The 22,428-nt window shown below is 36.5% G+C and overlaps 1 protein-coding gene and 2 long non-coding RNA genes across 3 annotated transcripts; 1 reads left to right on the top strand and 2 right to left on the bottom strand.

Annotated features, from left to right (window-relative positions):
• The first annotated feature begins 381 nt into the window (after window positions 1-381).
• LOC135082824 (uncharacterized) lies at window positions 382-1,667 on the top strand. The gene is made up of 2 exons (XR_010259490.1): window positions 382-851; window positions 1,472-1,667. It is a non-coding gene; the product is annotated as an uncharacterized LOC135082824 (long non-coding RNA).
• LOC135082811 (digestive cysteine proteinase 2) lies at window positions 1,658-17,430 on the bottom strand. The gene is made up of 16 exons (XM_063977572.1): window positions 17,348-17,430; window positions 16,991-17,082; window positions 16,328-16,415; window positions 11,431-11,536; window positions 9,798-9,921; window positions 8,311-8,446; window positions 7,504-7,619; window positions 6,717-6,831; window positions 5,904-5,984; window positions 5,416-5,540; window positions 4,835-4,936; window positions 4,261-4,387; window positions 3,633-3,738; window positions 3,225-3,314; window positions 2,935-3,032; window positions 1,658-2,668 (listed from the first exon to the last, which is right to left on the bottom strand). Exons 2-16 carry the CDS (start codon window positions 17,049-17,051, stop codon window positions 2,482-2,484), a joined length of 1,662 nt encoding a protein of 553 aa, XP_063833642.1. The 5' UTR covers window positions 17,052-17,082; window positions 17,348-17,430; the 3' UTR covers window positions 1,658-2,481.
• A 451-nt stretch (window positions 17,431-17,881) lies between these two features.
• LOC135082687 (uncharacterized) lies at window positions 17,882-21,474 on the bottom strand. The gene is made up of 4 exons (XR_010259448.1): window positions 21,417-21,474; window positions 20,852-21,008; window positions 20,294-20,380; window positions 17,882-20,176 (listed from the first exon to the last, which is right to left on the bottom strand). It is a non-coding gene; the product is annotated as an uncharacterized LOC135082687 (long non-coding RNA).
• Window positions 21,475-22,428: the final 954 nt, after the last annotated feature.

Below are 22,428 nucleotides of genomic sequence, written 5' to 3'. Positions count from 1 at the left end.
TTAACAATATTAAAATCAAGCAATACTTATCTAGAAAAAGGCAATTAAAATACACGCTCAATCTAACTCACTGATTAATAATTTATTCGATAGAAATACTCGATTTCGTATTCATACAGAGAATTGTCCAAATGAATTTTCTTAAGCAAAAACACAAAACCTTGTTTATTTTAATAATCATAAACGTAATTTCATGTAGCGCAGTTTCAATATTGAAAAATAAGAATAAAAACCCAGACCTAATTTCAAACTTGCTTAAAATTGTAAAAAACGACGCAGAAAAATTTAATTTAAAGAAGAATGGACCGAAAAAGGTAAATGGTTTGAACAAGAAAAATGATTTAAAGAAAATACGTTTTGATAAGAAAGTTTTAGTACCTCACGGGTATGGTGCTTCCAGTTATGAATACGATAGTAAATTTCACAGTTTTTACAAGCCTTTGGTAAGAGTGCATGGTGCTAAACCCATAGCGACTTATAAAGGAAGCAAGAATATTGAGAAAAATACCGGTAACTTGCATAAAGTTGTTAAAAATGACCGGTCAGACGAAAAACTCCTCAAGCTATTTCGATTGAGACCCAAAAAAGTGACTTTTAGATCAATTCTAGACGACGTCAATACTTTCGTTAACAACGTAGAGTCCGCGTCCGAAGTGAGAAGACTAAAGTATTCGATACTTGACGTACTTGAAAATAGTAAGAAGAAAGAGGTGTTGAGGCACAAATTCGTGTCAGATGAAAAGGAACCGCCACGATTCTACGATTACAACTACAACCATGAAGGCAATCCCATAGTGACGAAGCCACCGAAGAAATGGCTCCCTTATTATTCCTACTGGAACTACTGGACGGTAAGTTCAGTGTAATGACGTAATCGTTCGAGGAATTTCATTTGTTTCCTCTTAAACTGGTTTATTTTACTGACGTTCATTTGTTTCCGACATTTTCTCCTAAAAATTCAACAACACTTCAAAAACTACAGAAAAATCTGTAGGTATTTCCAGAATTGGGTCTCAACTCAACTGATATGGGATGGGGGCCATCGTATAAATTAAATCTCACGAATTTCACATAAAATTTTAGAAAACACACTTCTATCTTGTTAGTTTTTCAAAGACAGGGACATATTGAAAATCTAACAACCCCAAAACCTATCATCGTAAACCTAATTTTCCCAATCTAAGTTCAAAACCTCTCTCAAAACCAATCCCAAACCTAACTTTGAAAACGTAACTCTGAAAACCTAATTTTCCCAAAACCTAATTCGAAAACCTAACTTTGAAAACCTAACTACCTAACGCCAAAAACCTATGCAAAACATGGCTTTTCGAATTTTTCGAAAACCTCTTGGAAAATCTAACTTTCATAGTTTGGTTTTGGCAGCTAAGTTTTCAAGCTGCCAAAACCAAACTTCCCGAAAACACCTATAGTTAATTTTAAACTGTAGGTTGACAATTTTTTTTTCTTACAGTACGACAAGACTATTCACCAGGACGACTGCAAAGGGAAGCTGGTTCAAATTGGCAAGATCTGCGTTGAGACACCGCCGCATTAACCCTTAATATGTTAGTGGGAATATATTTCCCACCATTTTATTTTTTAATCTATGTCCAAAAATAATAAAAAAAAATAACTTGCTATGGATTAAAACACACAATTTACTAAAATATCTTTATTAATCTCTTACAACATCTAACATGTAAAAAAAATGAGAGCCAAGGAATGCATTTTACACAGCCTTTCCCTATTTTTTAATTTAAGAATGCAATAGTTAGTACTTTTGTTATACAAACTCTAGTGCATTTTTTAAAATCAGATCGCTATGAAAAATGAGATTTAAAGGTATCTTAAAAGTAGACGTTTCTTCGAACTTTCAAGTTCTTAGTTATTTTGGTTTCAAAACTATTACTACTTATTGACTAAAATTACTGATGTGATGGTGTAGTATTTTTTGTTAACATTAATGAGGGTTTTTAAAATGATATAATATTAAACAATAGGAGTAACATTGTTCATATACAATATTTAATAAAATGTACGATTAGCAAAACCACGAACTTATAACTTATGCATCTTATTATTTGGAAATGTCTTTTTAAAGCTTATACTTTTAAAAATAAACACTGTGAAGTTATAACATGGCGGCGATATGGTTTCTCAATGATATAATCTGTAAAATCTAACATAGTTTATTTTTGTTCTGAAAATTCATACAATTAAAGTCTAATCTCTTTCTGTCCTTCTTCAAAAACTAACTAAAAGTATCAGTATCCATAGACAAAGTAACATTGTTAATTCATTTTTCTATTATCTCTAGTTCATTTAGCGCCTACTCAGAACTTTCATCTTAGAACAAGCCAATAATAAGGTTCTAAATTGGTTTCCTAAATTATAAAAAGAGTGTAACTTCGTCCAAAGTGACGTGATCCTTTTCAAATTCAAACGGAATTCTTTTTTTGAAAATTAAACTTATTTTTCTTTTTAAATAAGTACGTAAGTAGGCGCAGTCTCCACTCCACAGTTGTTGTCTTTGGACGACATTAGGACGTATCCGTCGTTACCCCACAAGTTGGACCAGGAGTTCTTGATCAGCCAGTACTTCTGACCGTTGAGGATGCCGTAGCCGACAGCCAAGACTGCGTGGTCCAACTCGTCGATCTTGTTTTTGCTGGTGGAAAAAAATAAGAATGACAAATCGTTTCGAATGAGGGCTATATATAAGTTTATTACTTAAGTTGGCGCCATCCTAGCGAGCGAAATGCAACAGTCCTACCGCTTCAGAGCTCACCAGTTGGCGCTAATGTCTTAGCCACTAAAAAGTGATAGAACTTACTCTACAATGGCGCCAACTGGTGAGCCCTAAAACGACAACCTTCTATTCGACAAAAGTATGTGTATAATCAAAACACTAACTGTAAAAAATAGAATTCTTACCATTTAGGATCAAAATACACGCCATTCGAGTAGAAACTGAAGGTCTTATGCGACGCGTCGATCGCCACAGATATCGGGCCATGCTTGAATATTGCCAGCTGAAAGAAAAAAGAATATTTATTATAGTTTTTTTTTTCAATTTATAAGTAGAATCGAATAAGTAAAAATTTAGGAAATGCAAAATTTCCTCCATGTAAAAAAAATATTGTCCATAGTTTTTTTTATGTTTTTGCTTCTTCAACTCGCACTTGACCGGCTTTAATAACTAGGATAGTAGTTTTATTACATACCCTGAGGGCGTTTTCGTTGTTGGTCGTAACGTTAACCCAGCCCTTGATGGTGGTCACCAGAGTCACGTTGTCTATGTGGCAGTATCCGTCCTGTTAAAACACATTGAAAAATAAGTATATTTTCAAAAAAAATACAGTAGGAAAACCAAAGTAACAAAACGCAGAATTGACAAACAAAAGTTGCTACTTTTGCACTTCAAAGTGGTCGGGTACATAGCCCGAAGAACGTCAATCTCTATACATTATGTATTGATGCGATCTGACAATGTAGGCAAAGATAAACTGACGTTTGAGTCTGCTTTAATTCACGCCTCCAGTATAATAAATCCTTAAGAAAAGATACACCACGGACAGTCTACTCTCTTCTGAAGTTTGTCAAGCTATTTTTGTCACACCCTGTATACTAACCTGTCCCAAGTAACCACCGTAGTCTTCCTCGGTGGGCAGACCATGCTTCATGATCCACTGGTACGAGCGGAAGTCTTCGCCGCCGTCACAACCGTTGTTGCCAAAGCTGGAAAGATAAAATAATGAGAATTTCAAGTTTTAATTACTTATGAGCTTGAAGGCATACAAATAATAGCATTATAAAAACAGAGTAAAGATTAACCAAGAAGCCTGAGAATGCATTAAGTTAATATTGCAAAATATTTTAGTGGGAATCTCCTTAAACTTTGTCGTTGGAAAAAGTAACATACAAATGTATAAAACGACTATACATGTTGTATTGTAAAATTGAATATAGTTCTTGCGGGAAGAAAGTTTGTTAATACCGTTGTACAATTGTTTTTTGTGTAAAACCATTCGACTATGACCTTCAATATCCCCAAACTCAGACCAGGCCACAGGCCATTAATTTTAAATAAGGCGGGAACTATATTCCCACTGTTAAAAACAGTTAAAATAAGATGGGAACTATATTCCCACTTTCTTATTAAGGGTTAACCCACTGCCCTCCGTACTAATGGGTATGCAATTTCATGCCTTCTTACTGCCACTTCCATGTACCTCTTTGTCAAAAAGCTTCAGTACTTACCCCCATGAACAGTCGATGAGGGCTTGCTGGCTCAACCGGATCAGATGGCCGCCGTTATGCAAGAATAAGGCACCTTCTACGGAACCCACGGTGCCGAAGGACCAACAGGAGCCGCACACGGACTGATCTGTGGATAGAGACTAGTTTTAGAATATAATAGAGTATTTGACAGAAGCTTTTATTTTATAGCGTGCAATAATCTGTGACGATACTGATTTTCCAATTGAATAAAAAAATGCCGCTTTAGTATCTGGAAATGAATATTTATTAAACGCATTTTTTGCAACAATAAAGCGAACAAAAAAGTTGACTTGGAATTCTATGCTGATAGTTGACAAATATGTTAATTCAACATGTAGGGTATAGAATTCTATACAAAGTAACATTTGAGACATTTTAGTTTCGAAATCGCCTCAAGGAACGAAGTAACTACTTAAACGCAAAAAACATGGTCTAAGCGATTTCTAAGAGTTGAAGTTTGTAACTTTGCCTAGGCCCGTACACGAAATTAATCTTAACTAAGCTCTAAATTTTTTTTTTTGCATAATACGGGCCTACAGCATCTGTCACATACCTTTGACGGGAGTGACAGCACCAAAAAGCCTCCAGTCGTACTCTGAAGGTAGTTTCGGGGCCTCCTCTTCAATGACTGCTTGGGTGTACGGGAATTCAAGTCCTGCAACAAATAGTGAGGTTACTAACGGCATCATAATAGGCCCATTCATTTAGGAGACACGATGCCACAGGCATCCGCGTCAAAAAACCAACTTTTGCGTCAGAAGTTAAAATAGATAACAAGGGTATAGAAGTATGGAAAGTCGCGGATTCAGTATAGACGGCCATGCCTGCCTACAACTTTATTAAGCGTCTAACGATTTTCACGGGCTTTTGAAATCGAAACACTTTAATAAGATCTATGCAATGATTGGCCAATTTTAGGATTTTTCTGTGATGCAATCATAAACTTTTTGAGGACTAAATCCGCGCTAGACTATTCACAAGTAAAGAAGTAAATGGAAATCAATCAAATCAAATATTGTGTTCAATATTTAGGCCTTTTGCAGAACGTTTATACACGTCCCAAATATCTTGCCCTATCACCACTTCGGGACAACATATGGGCTGGTGGTGAATAGTAATTAAAAATGTACTTACCCATATTGTTCTGCCCGCTGTACTTGCGGCCGCGCAGCGCTGCTAATTCATCATCGGTTCGGTCGGCGAGGTGGTTCACTGCCAGAGTGAAACCACGGCGTGCGCGGTTGTTGGAATGGATGAACCTTTACAAAAGATAAAGGGTCATCATCTTCAAGATCATCAGGTCATAATATACTCTATACTGTATAAAGCCCGGTCGCCGAGCACGTAGAATTTCGTCCAATAACCCCAAGCTACCCATCCTTATCGCTCGCGCGTAATTATGTTGCTGTCGCGCTCGCACACTCACTGCGGGCGCGCGTCACACAGTCGCGACAGCAATATAATTACGACGCGAGCGATAAGGATGGGTAGCTCGGGGTCATTGGACGAAATTCTACGTGCTCGGCAAGCGGACTATAGACCGATCTAAAAAATGACATCGATCTGACCAGCGATTTAGGCTAAATCCTCCATTTACAAAGTAAAAGATATAGCATGCTTACCTTAAGTTCTGCCTGAAGATGTTCAACCGTTTAGCGTGTTCCACGTCGCTTGCGTATTGCCTGTTGTGCTTGTTCTTGAATCTGAAATATAATTAAGATTTTGGTTAATGTTCCGATGTTTGGCAGATTAATTTACCAGTACTCTATGGATGAGGCAAATTTCGCTACGGATGGGGGACACCACTGAAAATTGTGACAAACTTAGGCCCGGAAAACACGGTGAAACGCAGTTGCAACGAAACTGCAACTTCTAGTTACTTGTGAGTTGCATCATAAATTCCGTTGAGAGACCACACACGACGCGACCATTTCAACCGGTTTCAAATTGCGTTTCACCGTGCGTTCTGGGCCTAAGTCTCAGGGGTCCCATCTCATTGCTGTGGAATTCGAGATTTCATCAGGGAGGCATTTCTGAATTCACCATTTCGTCTTTATCGTGTTCAACCGGCGTGCCATGAAAAAATCTTATTGATGATTTTAGACGACAAATGTATGGGCTAATGTACAAATTCGATGAAATACCTCAATAAAGTTTATCGTGGCGCGCATCTTAAGCCTACTGCTGCGTTTTAATGTACTATTTAGTATTTTTGTGATGTCCAATAGATTGTTAGACCCATCATTCTTCCGCTAATGTTCGAGTGTTATCGGTACACGCTAAATTATCCATGAGTGCACACGCACACTACAATAATGACGCTCGGATTGCTCGGATCAAACTCCCCGCGCCCCGCGCTTCCCTCGACCAGAAATTGGTGGGGCGCGTCTTCGTGGATGAAACGATCTATAGGTAATGATTTTTTTTTCAATTACCTGTCAAACTCCTCGTGCACATGCTCATCGTGGGCGGGGTGAACGAACTCCTTCATCGGGTTGAATGTCGCGTAGTGCCGCGTGCCGGGCCCGGGGAACGAAGTGCATTGGAGGCCTGAACACAAAATATAGTGTATAATATAAGATTTTAACTTTCGCGTTCCATTTCAACTAAAGGTAGCCTTTCGAACTAAGCGTCACAGACGCAGCGTCTTTAGCTTTGGTTTTAAAGGTAGCCTTTCGAAGCGAGTTAGTGAGGCGGCGTTGGTGGCACAAGACCAAAGCTAAAGACGCTGCGTCTGTGACGCTTAGTTCGAAAGGCTACCTTTAGTAAGACACGGATGTTACTATTTTAGTAGAAAAAGTGTAGTTTTTAACTGCCACCATATCAAATTAATTATGTTAACTGACCAGTGTCTGCTAATCGTTTTCATTTACGCAAGGCCCTGTCTTTTAGATAGATCCTTCGAGCGGAATAGTTATCAGTATCAGTCCCGTCTTTTGCTTGATAGATCTGTAATCTTTAGCCCATTGATCTATAGAGCCGGATATCTGCCTCTTATAGTAGCAAAAATTGGTCCTTCGAGCCAAATTTGAACTGACGTGTCATATCTCAGTCCATCATACAAAATAAACTTACTGGCACTATTAATTTAAAACACCTTGGGATATAATTTTGTCGTATTATGTAGCATCTCCTGTGTCCTACAGTAGCAAAAGAATTGGTCCTTCGAGCCGGACATAATTTCAATCATATAAATAAGTATAAAATATTAAATAAACTTACTGCTGTCAATCTGGAATACGTTGGGATCAATGTCGTCGATGTCGTAGTCGTCATACATGAGGTAGTAGTGGTCGTAGTGAGACCCCAGTAAGGAGTTGAAGCCTTTCATCTCGTAACTGTTGACATAAGGTATAAATAAATAAATATCGTGGGGAGAGTAGGTAGTAGTAGTAGTAGACCTTTCATTTGGTCTCTAGTAATTTGAGAGGTTGTTCTGCAAAAGTCTTAAAGGCTAAATGATTTGACTTTCACATTTGAAACTGTATCAACTTGAACAGAGCAAAGCTTGGACCACAGATACGGGACTATTCCCACCTCTCTTTCTCACCACTGCAACTCCTGTGTAGCCAGGATCTACAGCTTGACCACCACAAAAACCCAACCAATGAAGGTCAAGTTTTTCCCGGTGGAAAGTTAAACTGTCATTGGACCCGCAACGAAATTAATCAGAAGAACATAGGAGGAGTTCGAAATTAAGGTTCGACTTCCCTCCACTGCCTTGGACCACGGATATAAACATACATTATTTCTACGATTTTAATACAAGACATCAGGTTTCAACAAAATACGAAACTCCAGCAAAATTGGGTTTTATGCAGACCGTCCCATTCACATTTGGTCATGAATTCAAAAATGGTCATTCATTTTGTTCCATTCGCAAAATGGTCACACTAAGATTAAACCTACAAGTTGAACTATTTTTTCGAAAATGGTAGGCTTTAACTTTTAACCGAGTGTGACCATTTTGCGAATGGGACGGTATGCGTCAAACTTGCAAAAACTACTAAAACTTAAAAAATACATTACCGAACAGGGATAGGAATGGAGTCGCCCCTCAAAGTCTTCTTGTATTTGACCCACATGGTGTATTTGTTCACTTTGTCCCCGATTGTGGTGACCATCCGCCATTTTGCTACGTCAGAATCTAGCATGGTTTCTGAACCTATTAGATGACAAAGAAAAAGTAATTATTCAAAATATCTCTGTAATATGTGGCCTTCTGAAAAAAAATTGACAGTTCATAAACGAGTAACATGGTCTATGACTATGTGATCCAATTTGACCTAATTTCCTCTTTGACACACTGCCCATAAAAGTCACAATTGTTGTGTACTGAATAAAATATGTGTACTGTTATGTAAATCGACTATTGGAACAATAAATCATCATCATCATCATCTTAGCCATAGGACGTCCACTGCTGAACATAGGCCTCCCCCAATGCTTTCCATGTTGCCCGGTTGGTAGCGGCCTGCGTCCAGCGCATATAACAATACGCGCGAACAATAAATATTTGTTCGAGTTTTTATCGTCTGTTTTTTAGATTTTGACTATAATTTTATTAATTACCATGTTATCTTTGGATTTATGTTGCTTTGTAATCGGATCTCGGTGACTAACCGACATATGGTAATGCAATTAAGTATTGAGTGTTCACTTTATCGATATACAAGCATTGTCTTTTTTTATTCGATTGATTAAGTTGATAATTAGTCTGAGTAATTAGTATAATTTGTTATTGCACAAATTACTAATAGTCCCGTTAGCCCCTCGTACTAAGCTAAATATGCTTGTGTCACGAGTGAGCTCACCACAATAGTCGAGCGGCGGCAGGGACCGAACCCGCGTTCCCCGGATCACGAGTCGGCCAGTCCGACCCCTTCACCGTTCAGCTATCGTGGCAATGTTAAAAGCTGTTTTGACAGTTTAAGTTAAGATAGGCAGATCCTCTGCAATTGAGTATTCCGAGTGAAGCTAGCTTCTTCCAACCTAATTTACACATTCCATCAGGTGAGATACCCTAGCTAGACCATTGGTTCCCAAAGTGGGGGCGCAAAGACCTTTAAAGGGGGGCGAGGACTATCTGTGTACCTACTTAAATATAAAAAACCTGCGACCGCTGAGAGAATGCATTTCAGACTGCTCGATACGACCAATAAATAATCTTGACTGGAGGAGAGAGGAGGCGCGGAATTTTATGTATGGTCGAAAGGGGGGCGCGTCTCAAATAAGTTTGGGAACCAATGCCCTAGACTATGGTTACTTCCCCGTTATGGTTACAGCCAGGTATAGATCGTTTCATCCACGAAGACGCGCCCCACCAATTTTTGGTCGAAGGAAGCGCGGGGTGCGGGGAGTTTGATCCGAGCAATCCGAGCGTCATTATTGTAGTGTGCGTGTGCACTCATGGATGATTTAGAGTGTACCGATAACACAAACGTTAGCGGAAGAATGGTGGGGCGCGTCTTCGTGGAAGAAACGATCTATAACTCGACTGTATTGTAAATACTCACCAACATATTTGAAGTCGGTCATATCAGGCAGCACTGTCTGGACCTCGATGGCCATTTCAGAGCTGCCGTTCACTTGGAGGCAGGTCTGCTGGTTGAGCACAGACTCCGTGGTTACTGGGGCAATCTAGAACAGAGAAATAAATAAGTATTATACACTCGACATCAAATAAAACGCACCTCCCGCGACAAGCTTTTTCAAAAGTTTTGCATCCCCACTTCCCACCAATATTGGCACCATTTAAAAGCATAGTTAAATGTGTCTTTAGAAGGATCCAGAGTCACTTCTTCAAAAAATAGGTAGTTACGCTTGAGCTAATTTTTATGACTATGAAACTGTTAAGTTGGGATTAATCGCTATCCATCTGTTAAAGAGGACACGTGAGATCATTATTTGGTTTTATAACCATAAAAATTGTTCTAATTGATCCCAGAGGTGAGCCCAAAGTGAGGTCTTTTTTAAAGTCGCATTTATGGTGTATGTTAATCATTTATTAAGAAATTAAATGTGTTTTTCTTTAAGGACTAGCGGCCGCCCGCGACTTCGTATGCGTGGATCCCGTTTTACCCCCTTCCCGCTTTTCTGTTAAAATTTTTCCTGAATTTTCTTTGCTATAAACCTCACGGAGCCCGAGACCTTTCCAACGAATGCAAAACCGTGGAAATCGGTTCGTGCGTTCTGGAGTTATAGCGTCAGGGAGGAAAACCCGACTTATTTTTATATAGTAGATATTTATTGGGCTTTCAAATAACACCAATATTGTTAGGGCACCATGATTGTGACAGAAGAAAATCTTAAAGTTCGCGTCGCGGAAGGTGCGATTTATTTGATGCTGAGTGTAGTTTAGATATACTACAAATTAGTCAAGATGGCGAGATCATCATCATCATCATTTCAGCCACACTGGCCTCCACTCCAGAACCTTGCTGCCCCATCGGCCGTCAGTTCTGCTATGTGCCCTGCCCATTGCCACTTCAGCTTGCTAATCCGTCGGGATATGTCAGTGAATTTAGTAGTAAAGCTCAAAACTCATGGCGATTAATAACGCTTTGTTTTTACAATGAATAAAAGATATTTTCGAATAATTTCTTAGTCACATGTGAGTAATATTTGGTTTAGGTCAAGCAAATGACCTGAAGTAACACTTTTTAAAACATCTGTGTTAATACAGATTTTTATAACTGTAAAATATAAAAATTATGATTCATATTTATACAATTAATCATAATTATGTGACTAAGACAAGTAAATATATGAAAAATGCGGTCTTTTGTAGTTTTTGGTCAATCCTCACAATTTTATACCTAAATTTATAATGAGGGTAGGCCTATTGTTCAGCAGTGGACATCATGCGACTGAAATGATGACGAGTAAAAATAGTTTCCTATAAAAAAGCGCAAACATGGGCCCGTCGTTCGTCGTCGAAAATTCTAGCGGGAAACCTTTGTCCAGCAGTGGGCGTCTTTCGGTTGAAAAGGAAGGAAGAATATAATATAATTTATTATAACATCACACAAAACAGACACAAAAGGAATCGACACGGCACATTTTACGCGGACTTATCGTTTTGCACAATTAAGGTGGTCTTATTGCTATGGAGCGATATCTTCCAGACAACCCAAGGGTAGTACTAACCTTAATAGACGTCCCAAACTTGGGATATACGCTGGAACTCATCTGGTACGTCCGGACCATGGTGCCGTAGTAATCGATGCGGGATTTGCCATTTTTGCTGTCATACCTGTCAAAAAAATTATAGTATAGTCGACAGAAGATCAAACTTTACATCTTTGTTGCAAAATCGGTCTTTCATCCACGAAGACGCGCCCCACCATTCTTCCGCTAATGTTTGAGTGTTATCGGTACACGCTAAATATCCATGAGTGCACACGCACACTACAATAATGACGTTCGGATTGCTCGGATCAAACTCCCCGCGCCCCGCGCTTCCCTCGACAAAAAATTGGCGGGGCGCGTCTTCGTGGATGAAACGATCTATACTGTAATAATAAATGAAGCCAGGATAGTGGCATTTTGCTCCAGCGCGCAGCGTCTGTCTCAATAGATACATGGTGTACCTTTCCAAATAATAACTTTATTTGTTTATGTGTAAATCATAATTATTAAGGTATGATAAGTGACGAGACAAATGAGCATCTGCTCTGAACCTTTATGTTTAGTCTGTCAAATAGCCAATCAGAACATGTGTTTACTTAGCACAATAATAAATTATTATTACTATTTATTACGAGGATAAAATAACTGGTAAATAATAATAGTCACATAAATTAGATAAATAATATGGTATTTACTGAAACCACACTTCAGTTCTAGAAATAATATAAAACAAAGTACTTAAGTACCTACTTAGTTTAGTTTTTCTTGTATTTATAATATTCATACCTACAAACAAAGACTAATATTTATGTTTATAAGATTTCATCATCGTCGGTCCATTTAACACACAACTATTTATTACTAATTCAATGTTCTAACCTAATCAGATAGCCTGTAATAGATACAAGGTTACATTAGGTCAAGCTGCAGAAAACGCAATCACATTCGCATGTATGATGCATATTATAGTATTAGCTGTGCCCGCGGCTTCGTACGCGTGATAATAGTTAGTTTTTTCTGTATTCGACAAGGTCACAACAAGGGCTTTCGCGGAAGACAAGATAAATACTGAGCGAGAGCCTATTGACGCAGTGGCCCACTATTTTCTATATTCGTTTTGTGTTGTTGTTGTTTATAATTTGTGCTTATTGTGATCAATAAAGTCAATTCTATTCTAAAAAAAATCTTCTATTCGCAACATTTTTCATTGATGCTCTGCGATGCGAGTCTGCGACTATTGGTACTTTGATAAACAAAAATAATTTATCAAATCAGACCAGTAGTTCCTGAGATTAGCGCGTTCAAACTTTTTAGCTTCTAAACCATAATAGACTAATAAAATTGTTTTTGTTGTTAGAAAGCCTACATGTTTTTCTTCATCATCAGTTAAGTAATTCAGTCTCCAATGCAGGATCATGATTCTCTAAATCAGAGGCAACTAGGAAGGATTTGGCTTACACTCCCTACGTAGGCTAGAGGGGTTGGGGAGGCTTGAAGTTCGTATGCCCCTTACTTCGTCGCCTTTTATGATATCCACAGTAAGAGTGGGGGTGGTTAACTTTTTTTTTTTATGTGACAGGAGGCAAACGAGCAGAACTTGGATACGTTTTCACTTTCAAAAGCAAGTTAAAGTTAACCCTTTAACAGACAAAAAATAATCAAAAATCATGAAATAATTAACACAAGTGAATGAGGTTACAAATATGGTGGGAATTATATTCCCACTGCCTTAAAAATGCTTAAAATACAAATACAACAAATACAAATACAAATCTATTTATTCAAATTTATTTAAGTACAGACATTAATGTATCTTACAAAATATTATGATTCTAAAAACATTGAGCTTTGCTTCCTAAGTTAGGGCAGAGCCCTGTATTTTAGGATAAGCAAGCGCTCTTCCCATAGCGAAATTCGCAAAAAGATACATTTTATAGCTAACTAGGTAAATGTAATTTTTGACACTGGTAGGTACTAATCTCTTCACATTACAATGCATTATAAAGCATATTTGTTTCCCTTGAGTGTAATGATAAAGGGCATTTGTAATCAGGACTATATTACAGAAGTAGAAGAAAATAGTAATGATTTGACTTAAAGTTAATAAAAAGTATTGACTATTCAATCACAGTCAATAACTCTTCAGTCTCATCGTACGTTTTCTGTTGTAGCCACGCCTTAAGAGCTGTGCTACATTCATACCTACTCAATGGATAAATTTTAAGATGTCTATTTATCTACTATATAAAAATAAGTCGGGTTTTCCTCCCTGACGCTATAACTCCAGAACGCACGAACCGATTTCCACGGTTTTGCATTCGTTGGAAAGGTCTCGGGCTCCGTGAGGTTTATAGCAAAGAAAATTCGGGAAAAGGGGGTAAAACAGGATCCACGCGTACGAAGTCGCGGGCGGCCGCTAGTTTTATTATATAAAAATGGTCCAATGGAAGAAAAAAATTTTTTACTAAATTTTGTTTTTGAAATTACTCTAGATTCGATAACAATATCTTTACGACGCTTGGTTTTTATCCTCTCTGGCTCAAAATTCAATAACTGATGTTGTCTTTTAATAGTACAAAGAATAAACAGCTGACGAACTGTAAGTACCTACTTGACAATCTTTATATAAAAATGTCGTGGAATAGGAAAAAGGTCTAAAAGTGCAAACTTTTAACACAGCTCTTTGGGCCCTCTCTAAAAAATAAAATAAGTTTAGACAGAATATTTAATAACAGTCCATTTAACATTTTTTCTGCGCAGAAATGAGACACAAAAACAAAACAATTTACTGTGACCTACATCTGGTGTTTTGAACTTGTCAATTTATGAAATCAAACAAAGAGATTCACGACAATATTTATCCCGATGTGAACTTTATCTGAAGGCGAAAAGGTTATTCCGATAAAAGTTTATTCAAGACGTATTATCAGTTCAGCAGTTGACACGATTTTATTTATGAATACATAGTAATAAATAACTTTAATACCATAAACCTTTGTTTAAATCACAATAAAGTAGAGCTGATAAGTTAAACTAGTTTATTGCTTTTTAGCAATAATAAGTCTAGCGGTTTACTCTATCAGTGCTTGAGGTATGGAAGCGGCACGGGAGGGGTGACATTGGTATAGAAGGCTCATTTTTGCAACAGTGGTTCTTTGTGTGGAACTCTTGAGTGGATTTCCGTCGGTAGACATCGGGAGCCCCCCCGTGGTAGCAGGGGGAGGGGGGGCAAGTTTCCTTCTGCCGCGCTTCACTTTAAGGCCCATATCTTCAAAACTATTGGTATTAGGGCAAGTGTGGTATCATTTTCGGATAATTAAAACTGTATATCAAAATTCGTTCAGTAGTTTTTGCGTGAAAAAGTAACAAACATCAAGACATCCTGACATCCAGACATTCAAACTTTCGCATTTATAATATTATAGTAGGATGACTTGACAGAGCATTTAAACACTAGCGGCGTAAGGGGGGGGGGGGGGGGGGCGGTGGGGGCGGTCCGCCCCTGGTGCCAAGCCTCAGGGGGTGACACAAGTCGCGCAGATTAGTACTGATTAGCGCATCTGCCATGACAAGTCTGCGGTCTATCTCATGATACGGGGGGGTGCGATTGCCTTTCAATCTTCGAATTGGTAGGTAACCCCAAAATCCTGGGGGGTAGGGGGTGCCATAGGACTTATGACGGGGGGGGGGGGGGGGGTGATCGCCCCGGGTGCCAACCCATGCTACGCCGCCACTGCATTTAAATCTGAAGATCTGAAGTCTCGCTCACGTTTGATGTTACAAAATCCCTCCCGTGCCGCTCCCATACCTCAAGCACTGACTGAGTTAAGTGCTAGGACTTTAAGTAGGTAACATTCACATTTATTTATGGTAGGCATCCGCAAATAGTCAATTATTTGGTCGTCGTCGCAAAGGTTAATTTAAAGTCAGAGCTAAAACGATTGTGATATCGTGATCATCTAATGTAGTGGTAGCAAAATCAACCCATGATGGACATCAAGAGTTTCAGAGATAAATTCATGACCAAATAGTATTTGTATTTATATGGACACAAGCTTTTGCCCACGGCTTCGACCGCGTGAAATTAAATATTCTGATGTATAAAAACAATAATAATACTGTGAAGTTTCATCAAAATCCGTTCAGAAGTTTTTGCGTGAAAGAGTAACAAACATAATATTATTATTATATGTCTACAAACTGTAGCATTTAGTAGGATATCCGCCGATTTTAGTTTTTTTTTTCCTGTCTTGTATCGATTTCCTGCCTACACAACCTGCCTAACCACAGGAAAAATTGATAATTAATTCAAAAACAAACATTCATACTGTCATAGCAACAAGTGTAAAGTAGAATTGTTGGTTCGTTGGAATTCATGCATTGTTAAGGCAGATAGTTTACTCAAACAATGAAACTTAAATCATCAACATACATGATCTTATGGCATGTCAACAAAGGACAGCGCACTGGAAAAGACAGTGTAACTTTTTAGTTCACTAAATATACCATAGAATCTCTGACGCTTCACTATTTGGCGACTGCAAACTAGATTTCTTAGCCCTTAATTTTACCTCTAACTAATTTTGAATAAAAAAAATAATGGCTTGTCCAGATTAAAATCAAAATAATGTCTTGTTGAAAGATTACATACCAAAATTCAGTAACTATAGGATACAGATGAATGACATAATTGCAGCTGTAATATAAGTGGGTAGATCAATGATAAGTCACTTTTGTAAAATTGCACAGATCTCAAAAGATGCAGCTACCTCTTGATTTACGAAGAAGCTATAAATTAAAGTCAAAAGTCCTTGAGCTGACACTGAACTGTTTCTAATTATAGTTAGCTTTGGCAAACAGAATATAATAGTGTAGGAGTAGGTAATTATTGTTTATGTTTTTATTAATGACTCACCAAGCATAAAAAGGTTCATGTAATTCAGCATAGGGAATGTTGAGGAGTCCCTTCACTGTGTAGACAGGACTCCATTGTGGTGGATTTTCTGTCAAAAAATAAAATCAAAAATTATTCAAAACGAAAGACTGTTCACTTAGTCACCATTAATTATTATAATAATACTATTAATTAATTAAAATAAGGATTAATAAATCCAATGAAAAATATTAATCTTTTTACCAGATTAAGGGTTAATTATTTATTGTCCTGATATTCTGGATTTATTTAAATATATTTTTTAATTATTAACAAAGTATTAGAGGGATTTGAAACAATTCTTATTAGAATGTTAATAAAAAAATGTTAAACACATTAATATTTACATCAATAACAAATTAATATTTAGGTAGGTACATCAATTTATCAAAACTGGATAAAGTAGATACCCACTGCATATTGTTTATAAAATATTTGCATAAATAATAACAACATAACTTATTTATAAATAGTAAAGGAAAACTAAACCATATTATCATGTTTACATGACCCGGACGAAGCATTGAATCGGCTATTCAGTGATCAATAGACAAAACAGCAGGAAACTTAGTAAATTTTCAAATAATTTTAAAATGAGGGTAAGGATTTAATTTACTATGTTCTTTTATTATAAATTACACTTACGTTTGTCCACGTATCCTAATACTGTAGTCACTAAAAAGCAGAAGACTGCATGTCTAATCATTGTGAAGAACGCGGCCGCCTGCGGTCGCTTCCTAAAACAGAATGATGATGAAAAAATGAGATTGGATTTATCGTATCGCTGTGGTGCGGCACGGTAAATACAGCTATACTGAACATTGAGGTATGCTCGACCTGAAAATCAATCTACCTTTGCTTGATAAACCTAAATTAATACACAAAAGAGTAATTTACATTTAGAAAAGATCGATTTTTAAGCAGGTAGTTCTTTTTTTCAATAAGATTTGTCTACGTGTGTCGTCGATTTTACTTTATATGGTTACTGTAGGATTTTCTTACCTGTTGACCGAATTTAATTAAATACGGTTGATTATGCAGCGATAGCTTTTGTGAATTTTTTGAGTAAAAAACATGAACTGTAGGCACTGTAGCACAACACAACACAACAGAAATCGGCCGATGATCCGATGAATGACAGCTGAGAGCTGACAGAAATGACCAAAGAGCATAAAAGAGTAAGAGACGGCACTCCATAGATATTTTTTGAGCTCACGCACACATATGCATTTTAGAGAACGACCCGCAAATCTTTACCAACCGCACAAACTACAGGCGGAGCTACCAACATAATGCCTTATTTTCTGACAGTATTAGTGACGTTCGTAATAACTTATCGATTATCGATACTTTGCTAGGGTTGTAATTGCATATCGATATCTAGTATAGGAACCTTCAATATTTTAATGATTACTATTTTTATTTTATACTATGTGTAAGTAAAACGAAGTTTTGTAACGTAAATTATTTATTTCGAAATAAAATAGGTATATTACAATAAGTATTGAACATGACATAGCAGTTGTAGGCATGAGGAATTATTGAAAATTATAACAAAGTACAGAAATGATAATTTTGTAAACTTTTATTTTCACAACTTTTTCTAAGAAAAAATAGGATTTTTATTTATAAACATCTTTAATTTTCTTATCAGCTGATCGAACCTCAGCCTCAAGATTACTTTTCAATGCTTTGTTGCTGTGCTTTTTTACTTTTGTCAGCAAAATTGTTTTCACTTTTTATGAAGCTGTCATTAATGATTTTACAACTTTTTCTTAGAAAAAGGTAACTTAATATTTTAAACATCTTATCATAAATTTCTTTATTATGTTGTTGACATTTAAACCAACTAAAATTACAATTTGTACTCAACATTAAGAAAATGAATTTTCCAACATTTTCCATATATATCTGGTCGGCAATATGGTCATGATAAAATTGTTTAGCTTCATTTACGGTGGTACATAATTGAATTGTTGGATAAACGAGACTTTTTTTATCATGCCACCATTCGCGAAGAGATATATATGCATACAAATCATTGTCAACAGGAGTTTTCACGCTCAAACACTCTTCACAAATTAAACAAGAACTGTTCTGTAATAGTTTGGCAGCTAAATACCCGCTTACATATACTACTGGTTGGTTTTCAAGGCTACACAAATTTTCAATGGGCTGTTCTAAGTTTTCAGGGTCCGGGATAGACAACACAGGATAAAATTCAGTGTCTGTGGAATCTTGAACATTAATTTTTATTTCTGTTGTTTTTAAATTAGTTTTTAAAATGTCTTTATATTCCAGCATATGTTTATTGTTGTCTGCTTCACAATTAGCACTTCTGCTATGAGGCACTTTCAGCCCAGTAACCATGCTTGTTTTAAGCGCTGCAGTAAAGTGCGTGATAGTGGGATTTCTATTGGTTACACTGTGTTGCCTAATGATTCCAAATAAGTTTTCCAGAGAGTCTTGGTTAAACTGTCTAAGGTTCATATATTTAAACCCTTCATTCTTTAACTTTTCCCAAATATCGTTTAAGGATTTGATAGATATTTGATATCCCTTTACGCATTTAACATTTTTTAGTATCGTGTTTTCTGCTGTTATAAATTTTATAGTTTTTAACTTATCAGTATAAAAGGTCCAAGACTCAATGTGATTACTTGATGTGGAAACATTTTCCCGGATCCCTTTCTTTACGTCATTTAAAGATGATGGACCATTTGTACAATCAAATAGTTTATCTAACTGTTCAATCACAAATGCTGTATCATTGCAATCAGAAACTTCTTTCCATGCCATCATTTTTAAAATAGCTGCCACGGTATTACTCAGAGCATGCGCAGCATACTTCACCCTCATCTTAGTTTTGAATGTTGGATTTACAATGGTACTATTCAGTTTTTTAAAATTTAAAAAATTTCTGTTGTGTTCTTCTGCAACTACCAAATGCCTCCATTGTGCAATTTTTCCATCGAAAGACATATTTCCACTTTTAAAGAAATTGTTTCGTAATGATTTGAACAAGTGAGGGATGTCATAGATTATAAAAATTTTGTCATTATTTACAGAGAAAAAGTTGCTATCTATGCCTTGTCCACAGTTTCTTTTTAACATGTTAAGAGCTCCTATATTTGTAGATCCCTGATCACAAACTGTTGTTAGAACCATAAATCCGATTTCTTTTAATTTTTTGATGATGTCCGATATAATTTTTGCCAGTTTTGCTGTTGATATTGTGCCTTCCACAAAATAGTGCGCAATATATTGTTTGTATTTATGTTTATCACCCTGTATCATAAACACTAACGCATGGTCTGCAATTTTCTTTTCTCGTCCCATGTTCTCGCCCTCTCCATAATCCACGTAGCCATCCACTTTATCAGCAATTTCGTTATAAATTATCCGTTTCTTTAACGCCATCTCGTCAAATATTAACGAGCAATATTTATTTTCCTTTGGCATACTTGATGCTTTTGCCTCTAACATATCAATTATATTTTTATTTATACCAGGCTCCATTGGTATATTTTTTAAAATCCTTTGGAGCGTTTTAGTGCTTGGTAGCGTAAACAGCTTTTGCATATAGCGGTATGCTTTAGGGGACCGTTTAAATATAGCCAAAGCATATATTTTGTTGGCTAAAGTCCACCTTTTTCCTTGTGACTTTTTTTTTGTTATTCTGCACTACATCCTTTACTAACGATGTCAGCACTTCCGAATCTAACTTGTCTAAATTCACTCTTGACTTCGCTATATTCCTTATTGTTTTTTTTGCATTTTGTAACTGTCGCCAAAGCCTCTTCTCTTTAATTGTAAATGTTGATGAAGTGTCTGTAATAAAAACATTTCCATTAGTAAAAAAAACAACATTAAAGCAAATTGAATTGAATATTGGTTAATTAATCAGCAATTTTACTTAGTTTTTTAAATTAGGATGTTTTATCTTACCTTTCATTTCAATGTTTTTCTTAGGTCTTTTATAACTGTGGACTAATATTTCTGCCTGTGCATCTTGATGGCAAATGTTTTTATCATCTGAAATATTATAAATATGCAAATTAGTTTAAAATTTATTTTGTTGTTTTATGAAACATATTATTTCCAAATCAATCAATCATTATCAAGTTTTAAAAAAATGCAAAGACAGGATAATGATAGCTCTTCTCATAAAATATGAAGCGTGGGCCCACCTTCAATAACAATGACATAATATTAAATTAAAGGCATTTAGAGGTTTTAATGTTCTGCATTCTGGATGCGGTCTGCGGGTATGTCAAGACAATCTGTAAGTGGTCGTGATAAGGCAATCAGTCACGTGTGCTTTGCGTTCTTTGTTCGTATCCGCACGGTCAAATAGCATTAATATAAAATGTACAGAAACCTAGAATGTTGTACATATAAGTTCATTTTGACCTGACTGCAGACTGCAGAACGCATCCAGGGTGGCATTCTTTAGTTTGAGGGAAGGCATATTTTAGAAGGTAAATAATTAGTTTGTACACTTACCATGAGTAATGGGTTTATAGGTCATAATTATGTTCTGGTGCATTGGAAGTAGAAGGAAGAGGTTCAAAAGTTGTTTTCGCAGAAATACCAGAATCTGGTATATCCACAGCTCCCAAACATGTTGAATTTAGTTGTTTGGTTGTAGTTGTAAGGGGAACTGAAAGCAGATAATGAAATGTGAATTGGGTAATAAAATGTCATGTTCTTACCCAACTTTAGGGTACAATCAGTCTAGTACATGTCTTGCTCACATTAAAAATTACTAGCTTATAAATATTATTAAACTAGCTGACCTGGCTAATTAATGTAGATTGCCTAAAATTTTTCAAATTGGTCCGGTACTTTTTTGAAGAATTTGTATTACACAAATTACTAAAGTCCCTCTAACTCAACACACATTCTAAGCTAAATTGTGTTACGAGTGGGTTTACTACAATATTCAAGCTGTGGGGTTCTAACCCGCACTTTAGGCTATCTTGGCTTCGAGTTACGGAGCCGATCAAATACAAACAAACAATTAAATATTTCCTTTTTATATTATTAGTATAATTTTAGATAAACATACCTCGTTCAACTGGATTTGACTTCTTTGGAATGCAATATGAATGATCATAAAGAACTGTAACAAAGTATAGATATAATTAATAATTGATTTTATATATTATTTATTGATAAGCATACAACACATGTTTGTGGTTACAAAGAAAGAACCTTGTTAAATTGCATTCGGTTGGTTTGTTTTGGAAACCAAAGAAAATTAATTAAGACATCTAAATAATTCAGAAAAATTGATAGTAAATTAAATTTAAAAAAAATAGCGACGTTTTACCTGAAAATAAAACGTTTATTAAACATACTTACCTTATTCGAAGCCTTTATAATGAGAGTAGTGTCTGTCTTTTCCTGTTTGAGTACTAGTTTTGACGTATAATCTGCCCACGTGACTTCCGCTCCGGTCCCCCACCGCCTAAGCACGCCTCAATTAACGACACTAGCGCCACCAACGGTAGCTCGAAACTAGGTTTCGATATTCTCGCCATTGTGTTTTATGACACCAGGTAGATTTAAAAAGTAGGCTTCGAATAAGGTAAGTATGTTTAATAAACGTTTTATTTTCAGGTAAAACGTCGCTATTAAACAGTACTGTACCGTTATTCGAAGCCTTTATAATGAGAGACGTGTCTATTATCTCCTGGTGGCGCTGTGTAATCGCCAATGTGATCAATTGAAGAATAAGACATTGATCAGTGAGAAATGTTATGAATTAGTTAGAACTTTAGCTTATCTGTCTACTGAGTGGTAATGTACTGTGTGTAGGTACATTATAATATTTTACAGAACGCAACCTGCATCTGCATCTCCGTAAATTCACGTCTAATGCATCGTTTATTAACAACTATGTAATAATGAACTATCGGTTACTTTACGTCATGTAAAAGGCGCAAAAGCTACGTCCACCCTCACTCACAGTATCAGACCGTTGGAAAAATTTAATAAGCTTCGGTAGGAGTGAATAATTATTAGGTATGGATAAGAATATTCACTGGTACAGTTAAGGTCGCTTGCCGATAGCGGGC

Source organism: Ostrinia nubilalis, chromosome 22 (genome assembly GCF_963855985.1).
Source record: "Ostrinia nubilalis chromosome 22, ilOstNubi1.1, whole genome shotgun sequence".
Classification (NCBI taxonomy): Eukaryota; Metazoa; Arthropoda; class Insecta; order Lepidoptera; family Crambidae; genus Ostrinia; species Ostrinia nubilalis.
Note: the sequence above shows the minus strand (reverse complement) of the source record. Positions and strands in the feature narration are given on the sequence as shown.